Source organism: Pyxicephalus adspersus, chromosome 11 (genome assembly GCF_032062135.1).
Source record: "Pyxicephalus adspersus chromosome 11, UCB_Pads_2.0, whole genome shotgun sequence".
Lineage (NCBI taxonomy): Eukaryota > Metazoa > Chordata > Amphibia > Anura > Pyxicephalidae > Pyxicephalus > Pyxicephalus adspersus.
Window position 1 is genome coordinate 246,907 of NC_092868.1, and position 14,147 is coordinate 261,053.

At 49.1% G+C, this 14,147-nt stretch overlaps 1 protein-coding gene across 1 annotated transcript in view; it reads left to right on the top strand.

Annotated features, from left to right (window-relative positions):
- Positions 1-1,786: 1,786 nt before the first annotated feature.
- EPHB2 (EPH receptor B2) overlaps positions 1,787-14,147 on the top strand; it is a gene marked incomplete in the record, with an annotated part of 27,748 nt that continues 15,387 nt past the window's right edge. The window contains 2 exon segments of the mRNA XM_072425487.1: positions 1,787-2,001; positions 5,037-5,721. Of these exon segments, the coding sequence (XP_072281588.1) occupies positions 1,945-2,001; positions 5,037-5,721 (742 nt within the window).

Below are 14,147 nucleotides of genomic sequence, written 5' to 3' on the forward strand. Positions count from 1 at the left end.
ATGGAAATTCCATATCTGGTTAGTGGGGGTCATGGCGGACATTCATGGAAATTCCATATCTGGTTAGTGGGGGTCATGGCGGACATTCATGGGAAGGCCGTATCTGGTTACTGGGGTCATGGCAGTGGTTACGTGATGGTCATATCTGGTTACTGGGGTCATGGCGGTTATCGGAAGGCCATATCTGGTTAGTCGGGGTGACGGCAGACTGTTATAGGATGGCCATATAGTGGGGGTCAAATATGGTTAGTGGGGGTCTTGGTGGTCTGTTATGGGATAGGTCACATCTGATTGGCTCCTGGCTGTCGGGAGCCTCCTTCTATTCTAGAGAGATTGTGTCTGGCCAGGGAGTCGCGATGCCGTGCATGCAGAATGCTTCATAAACATAAATGTAGATTTCATCTGATGGTAAAAATCTTTGTCACATTGGGCAGAGCAATGCCTTCTGACATAGCGATATATAAATCTATGACACTAAACATCACAATGAGGAAGAAATGCCCTTTGAACCCCCCCGGATGCTCACTGGGGTATTTGTACTGCTAGGATGACGCCTGTGTGCTTGTCCCCCAGTCTAATGAATAGTAATGAGGAGGAGACATTGCTGAAGTATTTCCCAATGAATAATTTATCTCTGTCCCTGGCTTGTTCTCTATGACCAATAAAACAGCTGTTTCTGTATAGATTGTCAGCTCCTTTGATCAGCTGGCTCTTCGACCTGCAGAAATCCCATATGACTGTCAGGATTATCTCCCTATTCATTATTAATATGTGGAATCTGCAGTCAGTACATTTTCTTCTGTGAATTATGAAACATATTCTGTAAATACCTCAGATAATGAATTTTACTAGAAGAGGTAACCCGAGCTCTGCTCCCCCCATACACCTGGCTCCTGATATATGTGTGGGTAAATGGCAGCCTTGGGGCCCATTACACAGAAGGCCTAGGTAAGGGGGCCGGTGAGCGCACCCATGGCCGCTCTGTACATGTGGGCAGCACTTCGTTGTATCTCAATAAGCTGATGAGTCCACATCACCTCATTGATGGTGTAAAAGGTTGCGTTGTGCCCGTTGTGCCTAATTGGCACTGATTGTCAGTGTTACTATCACTCATTAGCTAGTGCTGGTGGTCGGAGTGCTGCTACAGAGGTAATGGTATTTGATCCAGACAATGATGGCCATGTTGGTCTTGTAAGATCAATAGGAAATAAGTCCAACAACAACCCCCCCCCTCCTTCCCCAGGGGGCCAGGAGCACCATGTCCATCCCATGCGGGGTAACAAGGATTATTTGTGACTGGAGCAGTCTGACATTCACTCTGTTGTTCTCTAATGATGCAATTATGGCAGTGAAAGAGTCGCCTGTGGATTGTGCTGCCATTGCTTGTAGCTTTCACTCCTTTCATCTTCCACAGGCAATTTGGCTGCTTGGATTTAGATTCAGAGCGTCCATTACTGATCTCACCCCGGGCAGATTTTGGGCTGCCAGTTGCCTTGTTATTGTGTTGTATCAGTCAGCACATTCTACACATTCCTGGCCAAATCTTCCACCAATCGGGGGGACAATGGATGATCTTACATGAAATCACTGACATTACCTCTGATCTAATGGAGTGATGGTCAGTACATAGGGCCGGTATAGACAATTGTGATACCGGGTGATGGTGGGTCATCCGTAGGGTTTGTTGGACTTTTTTAGTTTTTCACTTGTGTGTGTAACTAAGTCTGTGTGCTGGTTATGCTGGGATTTGTAGTTCACCAACTATAAGATTGTTTGTAAGTTTGTAGACTGTAAGCTCTTCGGGGCAGGGTCCTCGCCTCCTTCCCCCCTTTTTAATGTACAGTGCTGCGTAATATGTTGGCGCTATATAAATCCTGATTAATAATATTAACACTCGCACTGCTAGATAATACCTGTTCTTGGTTTTCTCTTTCAGAAACCTTGATGGATTCAACAACGGCAACAGCAGAGCTGGGCTGGACTGTCCATCCATCTTCCGGGGTAAGTGTATTGTACCCGGGGGCATCGAGTGGCATAAATGAACCCCAGTAACTGTAAAAGGGGCTCACAGACATCAGATATGGATCACCCCGGTGATGGTCATCTCTGTGGTCCCTGCAGACACCACCGGCTTTCTATACAATGCGATGCTGATAAGCTGGAAGCGGAAGTATCTTCCACACAGATTGGGTACGGGGTGATGGCGGAGGGGTCCTTCACACGGATCGGGTACGGGGTGATGGCGGAGGGGTCCTTCACACGGATCGGGTACGGGGTGATGGTGGAGGGGTCCTTCACACGGATCGGGTACGGGGTGATAGCGGAGGGGTCCTTCATACAGATCGGGTACGGGGTGATGGCGGAGGGGTCCACCACACAGATCGGGTACGGGGTGATGGCGGAGGGGTCCTTCAGATCGGGTACGGGGTGATGGCGGAGGGGTCCTTCATACAGATCGGGTACGGGGTGATGGCGGAGGGGTCCTTCACACAGATTGGGCACAGATCGGGTACGGGGTGATGGCGGAGGGGTCCACCACACAGATTGGGTACAGCATCCATCATGGGGGTCATGGTGCCGGTGTGTTTGGATACTTGATCCCGTGTTGGGGGGGGGGTAAACCCCCTGGAAGTTTTCACATGCATGCTTGCAGGAAACATTCACACTTGAGGAGAAAAATGTTATCCTCTGCTTCTGTAAAATGAAAAGAGAGCTGAAAAATGAAGATGTGTCTTTGGATTTCACACAGCCCGGCTGACAAGGCTCTTTCCCCTGCAGCCCCCCGCTGTGCGCTGGACCCCGGCCAAGGGCTCCTTTTGACACAATCGCTGAAACTTAGTTGGCATAAGAAAAGATTCTGTCAAGAAAAGAGAGATTAAAATCTGTCAGACAAAACACCCCTCCCCCCAGCCCCCTCCCCGCCATCTTTGTAGAAAAAGGATTTTGCTGGGGATTGGCCTGACAACGCATTCTGCCTGCGATATCCTGCAACATTGGGCAGCACCAGCGAGCACAGGCCCGGCTCTCCCGCCTTTGATCAATGGAGGGTGGCTGTAAGAAGTGATTGGTGCTGAATGGCTGAGGTTATGGGGACAATCCTCCATTCTCCCTCCTCGCAGGGCTTTTCTGTAGCGTCCCCCCATCCCCCCTCCCGGCAGCCATGTTGTTCTGTGTCTCCATAGTTCACCTCCCTGATCTGCTAATGAGGCACTGAGTCCGTTGTCCGCGCTGTGAATGCGTTATTTTGCTTGTCTGGAGGCCTCGGCATGTTAATTAGAGGGGAAGGAGAAAGGCACAGTCCTAATTAAGCTCTGGAGGAGTTCGGGGGCCAATGACGAGGCCTGACTTTCCCGGCCGGATGAAAAGAGACGGGGAGCCTTTGAGTGGCACATTTTCAGGGATTAGCAGCGCTGCAATGCGTTTTGGTGTCACTTGCTCACAATGAGGGAACGGGCCGTCGTCATTTCAGGCTGTTTGCACAGAAGGACGGTTTCCATGGAGACGGCCGGCAGCGCGAAGCCCCCCGATTATTGCGCTCCGCCAGAAGAAGACGCTGCATTGTTGGTGGGGGGATGGGAGATCCCTCATCTGCCAGATATCGATGCACAATACGGCGCTGGGCGATGGCAACGTTTGTGTTGATGCTGTGCAGAAAAAGAATGATTAGTGTGATCACTGGGCCGAGCCACGTACAATTACCTGTGACGGCTCTGACTGTTGCCCTGGCATTGGTCGCATTGCTCAGTTTTATGAAATAACATACACGTTTAGATGTAATATCTGGCTACCGGGCCCCAGTCAGCAATGTGAGGGTCCTCCGGCTGTGTCAGGAAATGATTGGAAATTCTAGAAGGGCATTGCTGTACCATATTGTCATAATTTAGATGTTTGACGCACAACGTGTCACACGTGTTCAGTACGCAGATTTATTCATTCCTCTTATGGGGATCGTTGTCATGTCTCCTCTCCATTCACATCAGGATAAGGTCCATATACATAGAACCCAACTGAAGATCTTCTGACCCTGAAAAGCAATCGATCCGGTTCTCTGCTATAAACTGCCTCCCATACACACGGGCCGGGCACACAGGATGTCCTCCCATACACACGGGCCGGGCACAGGATGTCCTCCCATACACACGGGCCGGGCACATAGGGATGTTCATGTATTTGCAGGGTTTCTGTCAGACCCCCGTCCCCACCCCCAGTCCCCCCCCCACCCCCCGTCCCCCCCACCAGTACATTTGACATTGAGCAGGACATATAGAATCTCGTATCTGCAGAATGAATACAATTTCTGGGCCCCCGACCAACATTCCCTCATCTGCTCCCTGGTAAGAGAACTCATCTGTACTTAACCCTCTCTACCAAGAGGGGCTGACACTGATAATTGGGGAAAGGGGGCCCTGTATGCTAAATAACACTGTTACACCTATACCTCCCCCCAACCCCCCAATTCTCTGACAGTGCTTGCAAAATATCACTGGGAGCAATGCACTGCATAGAAAAGGTGAAATATTCTGCAGAGTCCGGTATGAATAATCTCCAGGAAGAGTAAGGTATATAATATAAATAGGGGGGGCACTAACCAGGAAGTGTAGGGAAAGGTGGGGGGACCAGGCAAAGTAGAGGAAGATTAGGGGGGGTGACCAGGAAGAGAAGGGAAAGATGGGATGAAATGGTGCTGGCTGGGAAGAATTGGGAAAAATGAAGGGGAGGGTTGAGCAGCAGAGAGAGCGGTGAAGGGGGACCGGCAGGGGGAACAGTGAAGGGGACCCGCAGGGATTATGGTGAAGGGGACCGGCAGGGATTATGGTGACGGGGACCGGCAGGGATTATGGTGACGGGGACCGGCAGGGGGAGCGGTGACGGGGACCGGCAGGGATTATGGTGACGGGGACCGGCAGGGATTATGGTGACGGGGACCGGCAGGGATTATGGTGACGGGGACCGGCAGGGATTATGGTGACGGGATAGATTATTGCGTTGTTTTGTTTTCCCCGTGTAGTCACCGTGTGTTTTCTCTTCTGGTGCAGTGGGAAGAGGTCAGCGGCTATGACGAGAACATGAACACCATCCGGACCTATCAGGTTTGCAACGTCTTCGAGTCGAGTCAGAACAATTGGCTGCGGACCAAGTACATCCGTCGGAGAGGAGCGCACCGGATCCACGTGGAAATGAAATTCTCTGTGCGAGATTGTAGCAGCATCCCCAGCGTTCCCGGCTCCTGTAAGGAAACCTTCAATCTCTATTATTATGAATCCGACTTTGACTCGGCCACAAAGACTTTTCCCAGCTGGATGGAGAATCCCTGGTCTAAGGTGGACACCATCGCCGCCGATGAGAGCTTCTCACAGGTGGATTTGGGCGGCCGTGTTATGAAAATTAACACCGAGGTCCGCAGCTTTGGGCCGGTCTCTAAAAATGGCTTCTACCTGGCATTTCAGGATTATGGGGGCTGCATGTCGCTCATTGCTGTCAGGGTCTTTTACAGGAAGTGCCCCCGGGTGATCCAGAACGGGGCAGTATTTCAAGAGACTTTGTCCGGGGCAGAGAGCACATCCCTGGTGGCGGCTCGAGGGATTTGTATACCAAATGCTGAGGAGGTAGATGTGCCAATCAAACTGTACTGCAATGGCGATGGGGAATGGCTGGTGCCCATCGGGCGATGTATGTGTAAAGCAGGATACGAATCTGTGGAGAACGGGACGGTGTGTCGAGGTAAGATGCCCGCCATGTGATTTTGTATCTACCATGCCAACAGATCATGTGCAGTATGCAGACAGGAAGTGATGTGTCCAGAAAGAGCAATATGGAGGGTTCAGGACAACAATTGTGTGCCCCATACAGGAAGCGATACTATGGAGACATTTCCTTGGTATTTCCATATTTGAGGTCTATCAGCTTTGCGTAGTGATTGAAATATCACGGCATGGGAGGAAGCATAGTGTGAGTAGGAAGCCATGTCTGACTATGTAATGAGGAAATGCAGCTTCCCCATCTGTACCAAGCCTTATTACCATGTATTTCTGCAGCCAATCACAGCTGGGAACTAGGCTGTGTCAGTTATGTCCCCCCTTGGGATTGGTTGGATCACCGTCCCTACTTCAAATTCCTCTGCTGCTGTAATTGGCTGAAATATGCTTCATTCCCTGGATCCTTGGGAATACCTGTAATCCCTGCGTAGGGTGACACCTGGGTGCTGGGATCTCATAACACACGGCCCCTGTGCACAGAAATCTTATAGAGGATCCATGGGGGCGGCGCTAACCCAGAAATTGCAGGTGGGTGGCAGCCCCTTTATTGTGACCAAACTCTTAAGTAACCACCCAAAAAGTGCCGGGTGGTACGCCCAGCTAAAAGGGCCTGGGGAGAACCCTGGGGGGTATGGGCATTTCTCACAGCTGGGTGACACACCTGAGAGTGCTAATAGGATGCAAATATCTGTTAGGTGAAAGATTTGCAGACCTAACAAATGCGGTAAGAAACAGACCTAAGGGGGTGCAAAGTTTTTCCTCCAGCAACGAGTGTGAATTTGTAACAAAGATGATTCATATAAAATGAATCCCCCCCCATACAATCTGTGTGTTGTATCTTCATTGTGTACACAATACAAGTCTACACATATACCAGCACACAGAGCACAGGGTGACCAGTAGGGGGCCCCACCACCAGTCTAGTATCACCTGAAGGAAGGGGGGGTTGTGGTCATTATCAGGATCTGCCCATTGAAGGACGGGTGAGGGCAATGTATACTTAGATTGTAAGCTCCTGTGGTGATAGTTGGGGGGGTACATTGAGCTGTGACTGTACTCTCATTAGTCTTTCTTTTTCTGAGGGGTGGGAAGTTTTGGGGTTACTTTTCAGGCCTCCTGTACCTCATCTTTGGTCCCTCCGGCCTTCTCGGTGTATTTCTGATGCCTCGCCTTTCATATCAAACTGTAATAATCACCGTAGTATTCACCCGCAGGAGGAACAGCCACTGATCTTCACCCAATTACTGCTCCAAGCTGGAGCCCATTACCCCCCTGACCAGGGCCCCATAAATCCCCATCCATATCCTTGTGTTTCCACCAGTGAGATCACGAGGGCCACGTATCCCATATAGGGGCCACGTATCCCACATAGGGGCCACGTATCCCACATAGGGGCCACGTATCCCACATAGGGGCCACATATCCCATATAGGGGCCACCTATCCCACATAGGGGCCACGTATCCCATATAGGGGCCATTCATTAGATGGAGGTGGGTATGGGATCTGACACTTCCTCCTCGGCATATACACGGTGAATATTGCAATAGATTCGGCAATGATTGGCCTGTGTGTGAGCTTTGTTATGGGATGGACAATGAAGGCTCCATACAATCGTCCTGTTATCTGGCAGAGGATTTGGATGTCGGTATTGGGCAGTTTTCCAATATGGTGTTTTATCTGATCAACGGAACTGATTTGAGTGAATGATTCATTTTCAGATACATAAAAATAAGATTGTAAATTGGAGAAAAAAGATAATGCAATCATCAGAATCAATGTGATGAGATTTATTGATACAATCGGAATGCGACGAGATTTATTGATACAATCGCAATGCGACGAGATTTATTGATACAATCGGAGATTTATTGATACAATCGCAATGCGACGAGATTTATTGATACAATCGGAATGTGATGAGATTTATTGATACAATCGGAATGTGACGGGATTTGTTGATACAATCGCAGTGTGACGAGATTTCTCGATACAATCGCAATGGGATGAGATTTGTTGATACAATCGGAATGCGATGAGATTTGTTGATACAATCGGAATGCGATGAGATTTGTTGATACAATCGGAATGTGATGAGATTTGTTGATACAATCAGAATGTGACAAGATTTCTCGATACAATCGCAATGCGATGAGATTTATTGATACAATCGGAATGTGACAAGATTTCTCGATACAATCGCAATGTGACGGGATTTGTTGATACAATCGGAATGCGATGAGATTTCTCGATACAATCGCGATGTGATAGGATTTGTGGAGCAGCCACATCTTTCATTATTTTTGGGGTGTTTTACCTTCCATGCAAATTGTTGTTTTTTGTCTATTTTCTGCTCTGCTACACCTAGCGGCCATAGACGGAGCTTTGCCAGACGTTGGATGCCAGAAAATCGTTGCTTTTAGCTCTGGATGGAATTCACTTTATAATTGGGGGTAGGATGTGATGGCCCCTACAGGGCCCGTTACTATGAGGATTGGGGTGAGGAGGAGATAACTTTGGTCCCTGGGCCCCATATTGGGCTCTTCCAGTGATCCCTTCATTAATTATCATTGTTATACAGGATTCATATAGCGCCAACATATTACGCAGCGCTGTACATACAAGGGGGAAGTATCACACAATACTCACCCACCATTCCCTATCGCCCTCTTGGTGAGGGTTTAGGAGACGGGTAGGTGAGGGGGAAGCGTTGGGTTTAGGTAGGTGGGGGGGATTTGTGTGTCGGGCAGGTAGGTAGGGGGGGGATTTGTGTGTCGCTGTGTGTCGGGCAGGTAGGTAGGTAGGTGGGGTCGGTGCAGGGATTTGGAGGTAAAGCCCTGGAGGTGAATCTTTGTTCTCTTTTCATTGGTTGCTGATCTTTGTGGCCTTGGACCTGGAAGACATTACAGAATGATGGAGATGCGGTTAGAAGAGATGAGTTGTCCTTCCAGGTATGAATAATAAAGCCGTCTGGGGCCCCTCTGCTTCCCATCCCTGCTATCATCTCACACATGGGCCCTATTGGGATGAAGCCAGGGTACAACATGCAAAGTATTGTCAGATGTTTCATACATACATGTCTTACCCCCGCACCTCCCCCGCATGTCATGCTGGGACTGATAGTTCAACATGGACGCCATAACTTCAACATGCAGCAGGAAGGGAGTTTTGTCTTACTTCCACCTGGAAGATCTGACGAGCTGCTCATAAGGCGATGGCCCACCCCAGCCAGGATTCCATTGGTCAGGCCGGGCCCTTCACCTTCTCTGACCTGCAGACTTTCCTTCAGCAATCTGCAAACTCTTCCCAGACATTTCCTTCTGATGGACCCTGGACCTTCGGTTCCCTCTATGTGGGCCGGTGATGGTTCTGTTCTGGGAGCCAGCAGGGGTGTACATTCACTCCTAATATTGGCTCCGGATATCTCCCCTTTCCTCCTGTATTCACCCAACACAGCCGGCCATTTCCCTCACAGATTACCGACATAGCCGGGGTGCAAATTTCATCCAGCAGGACATAGAAATGTGAATACAACGATCCGCCATCATATAATATTATTATTCTGTATAATATCTCCCATCACCGGGGCAATTACAGTAATGTCCCCCCCCAGGCACACTATTATACATTTATATAGCTCTGACATATACCATAGTGCTGTACAGAGGAGCAGACACTCTAATGTCCCCCCACAGTCACACACTATTATTATACATTTATATAGCTCTGACATATACCATAGTGCTGTTGGGGGAATAATGGGGAGGGGGTAGGATGTATGAGCAGGGTGTGGGGTGGTAGGGGGGAATAGGTGGGGGAATAATGGGGAGGATGAATGAGCAGGGGGGAATAATGGGTACTGGGATTATCCTTTCATAAAGGGGTAATAACTCTTTATGGGGGGGTGTAATTGAATGACATGGGGATGAGAGGGTAATAGTGGGGGGTATAAGGGCGATGTGCTGGTGTTACTCTATTACCCCTTTTTCCTGCTTTAATGCCCCATGCTGGGCACTGTAGAAAAGGTTTTCTCTGTATTCTCCAGCACTTCCCTAGGGGGCGCCCTCATAGATAAGACAAGGAAGATGCATGCGAATGATACTGGCTGCTCGGTCCATAGCCGGCTTCTGCCCCTCATTGCTGGAGGTGAATCCTGATAATGCCCGGGGCAGTAAGCTGTGTGCTAGGATGGATTGTGTGGAGATTCCCCAGGTGGTGAATCCCGGATCTAATATCAGGGAATCCATGGATCTGCCCTTTATTCTCCCGAGGAATCCTAATGTGCCAATCACATCTCTGCACTCCCTGTATATACATCATATGAATTCCTGTCCAATAGAGCGCCCCCTGATGGGGAGAAATCAATAGATACATTAGAGCACTGACACAGACTATGCCCCTGTATGCACAGCGCCCCCTGCTGATACACAGACTGTGCCTAAGTATGGAGAGCGCCCCCCTGTGAAAATGTTCTTCCTACCAACACACGGCAGCACGGATCCTTGGCACAGCCCATGTTACTTTGGTAGCAGATCCTTGTTCCCTGGATATGGCACCTACCTGTATGGGGGCCCAATGCTTACTCCTAGGACTTACCTTGTCCTGATAGTACTGCCCCCTAGTGGCCATTCACTAAGGTTACTATAGGTTGCAACACCCCGTGTCTGTCTTCTTCCACATTTCCTTGTTTACCACGAGGGGTCACCCCAAAATACCATTGAAAGCCGATACCCCTCCACCCCACCTGTCTGATGTTTTATAAATACCCCGGGGCAGAATCCGTCCCCAGGCGGCCATATTGTTATCAGGATGATCCCACCCCATCCTGATATTCCCAATCCTCCTGATATCCCCATCCCATCCTGATATTCCCATTCCCTCCTGACATTCCCATCCTGATATTCCCATTCCCATCCTGATATTCCCTCCTGACATTCCCATCCTGATATTCCCTCCTGACATTCCCATCCTGATATTCCCAATCCTCCTGATATTCCCATTCCCTCCTGATATTCCCATTCCCTCCTGATATTCCCTCCTGACATTCCCATCCTGATATTCCCATTCCCTCCTGATATCCCCATCCCATCCTGATATTCCCATTCCCTCCTGATATTCCCATTCCCTCCTGATATTCCCTCCTGACATTCCCATCCTGATATTCCCATTCCCTCCTGATATCCCCATCCCATCCTGATATTCCCATTCCCTCCTGATATTCCCATTCCCTCCTGATATTCCCTCCTGACATTCCCTCCTGACATTCCCATCCTCATATTCCCATCCCCTCCTGCTATTAGGTGTTTTGGCTGCCATGTTTGAGGTGTGGGAGGAGCCTGTTTTTTTTTGCTCGTTATTCACCATTTTCTTCATGTGAATCTGATGCTCTGTGTGGGGTGAATGTTGCCACTGATTCCACATCTGCACTGAGATTTCTGACCTGAAAACGTTTGTGACATGAATGATTCACTGTTCTGCACTACATACGCGGCACACAGAAATAACCCAATCAGATTGCAGCGCTGGTAAGACAAGGCTGCTGAAGCGACCTGATTGGTCCGTTCTGTGCAGGATCTTGATGCATGGAGTATGATGTTATTATTCTGGAATTCTTCCTCCGTTTAATATGAGATCATTGGTTCCGCTCATCCCTGGGGGGGGGTAATGATTTTCTAAGGACCCACTTCCTGTTCGGGCAAATCACTGGGGCAGGTGGAAGGTTAACATGCTGCTTGTAGGGAAATGGTGCAACCCCCCCCCCAAAATCATCACCTCCTCCCCCACCCTCCATATACTGGCCTGGGGGTCATATAAACCCCGATAACAACAGGGCGACCGCCTGACCCCCTCTTGTGTGCCCAGCTCCATTGTACCGGCTCAGTGCAGAGCCACCCTTTATGCCACCTTTGCCCTCCTCCCCTGGCTTTGGTGGAGGTGAATGAAGCAGCGCTGTCATTGGCTGTCACTGGTCACCTTGCTGTAACCAGGAGGAGCGCAGGATGTGCGGTCTGTGTCACCATGGTAACGAGAGCGCATTTGCAGCCGTCGGCCTAGTTATTACCAAGTGGCTGCAATATGACGCTTCAGAGCCCCCCAATACCCGCTACCGGGCCCCGCACAGATCCCTGACATCAGTAACCAATGAGGATCCAAAGGACTGAGGGGGGCGGCTGCATGGAGGGTGTTACCCCCCTAATGAGCAGCCATTAATGATAACAAGGAAGTGAAATGGAAAAAACGAAGATGAATGTGAGTGAAGCTATTCCCAAGCATAACAGGTGAATGTTTATTAAATATTACTAGGGCCCCTTCATATCTGTCAGCTGATTGGTGGCCGGGGTTCTCCTTTGCTTTAATATAGATGAATGGACGGTGGCACTCCCTGCCCCCAGAATCCGGGGTCTCCTCATTGTGGCCGCAGGTTGGGGGCACTGCTTGTTACCAGGCCTGAGAAGTAAGTGGCCCCATGATTCACCCATCCTGACAGGCTGGAGGAATACCAGGAACATATTTTCCATAGCAGACGGATTATTGGATGAAAAGGATTCGGAGATTTGCCGAGACTCTGGGAAGACTCAGCCGCCATGAGTGATGTCCGGAGACGTCCTGCACTACGTGTCGGCAATCCTCCAAGAATTCTCTTCCTGATCCTCTACAGATGATTTGTGAACGATGAGGAGGTGAACCTGCCATGGTCGTCCTCCTGCTGACTCATCATCCATAATGAGGGGGAAGGGTTCATGTAACCAGTGATGATCCTGCCAGGGCATCGTCCTCCTGCTGACTCATCATCCATAATGAGGGGGAAGGGTTCATGTAACCAGTGATGATCCTGCCAGGGCAATGTCCCGTGTTTAGGTGACAGGTCCTCGTTTTTGTGTTGACAGGAAGAGCTCACGCGTGGACTCTGTGGATCCTTTATTATTATTACACGGTACTTATATAGCGCCGACATATTCCACAGAGCTGTACAAAGTCTTTAGTCATGTGACTAGCTGTCCCTCACAGGAGCTGACAATCTAATGCTCCAATAGTCATTCCCACATCTAGGGGAAGCCAATTATCCTGACGGAATGTTATTGAGGGAGGAACCCCAGCAAAGACAGGAAGAACAAACTCCATGCAGATCCTGGCTGGGGGTGCTAACCACTCATTGGAGTGTAAGCTTTGCTGCCCAGCCTCCTCTGTGTGACACCTCGGACCTCATCATTCCTCATAAATGAAAGTTGTCAGGAAGAGGACATCAGACATTATTCATCCATTATTCATCCCTTTTCTCCCAATCTTACCGGATTGATTATGGGAATCCTGGAGCACTGTGCTGCCCATCCTGGGACTTGGGGTTGTTTTGTATAATACCCGCTGCCATATCAGGACAAGATGGGGGTTGGGAGCGATGCCATGGCAGGTACATATTGTGGGATGGAAAACGCACTGTTGTGATCATGTGACCAGGTGCTGCTGTACAGCCATATTGGAATAATCAGCAGAATGGGGGCCAAGTGACTTATAGGTCCCCCATAATGGAACCTTCCCTCTCATGGCACCAGACTTCCAGGGGGCAATTTTCCAGGCAAATTACCCCCAGCATCTGAGAATCCAATGAAAGAGCGGAAACCGTCTCCTCCTTATCAGGGGAGGGGGGTCAGCCCCAGACATTCATTAGAGGAAAATGCCGCTCCTTATGGGAGTATTCCGAGACAAATTCATCATTGTCTGCAAAGATCCCCCCATCACCACCCTCACCCCTGTACCCTGTGTAAGGTGACCCCTGGATTCCCAGAATGTATGGTGGCGGCACTGGCAGGAAGGTTGGTATAAAACTGCCCACCCATAGGTGCCCCCAAGCAGAACTTGTATCCCATCCTTCAGTGGGGGAGTCCGTCATCACGTGGTCACTTGGCATCCCTGGCATCCATTGTCATGTGCAGACATTTTACAGCGGCCATCAAACATCTTCCTGCCAAGCAGAATAAAGCGATTTTACGTTATTGTCATGCACGGATTGCACATGTGGCATTGCTTGTGTTACATTGGCTCTAGTCTGTGAAATAATCTCATAGAATACTAATGAAACGTGAAAACGCCTACGTATATTATTATTATACAGTATTTATATAGCGCCATCATATTACGCAGCGCATTACCTATACAAAATATTTAAACGTAATGTCAGTATATTGTATATTCAGTATATTACAGAACGAATCACTAAGAAGTCTCTGATAAGCTGAGTTTGTATACTTTGTGTATTCACTTTGTGTCCAAGTAGGAGATTCACCATTTTTATATCCACACATATGGACCATTGGTGTTCATGTAGCAAAGCTTTTGTAAGACCATTCTGATATTTTCATATTCTTCTTTAAGTTTTGTTGAGTGACAATTGGAA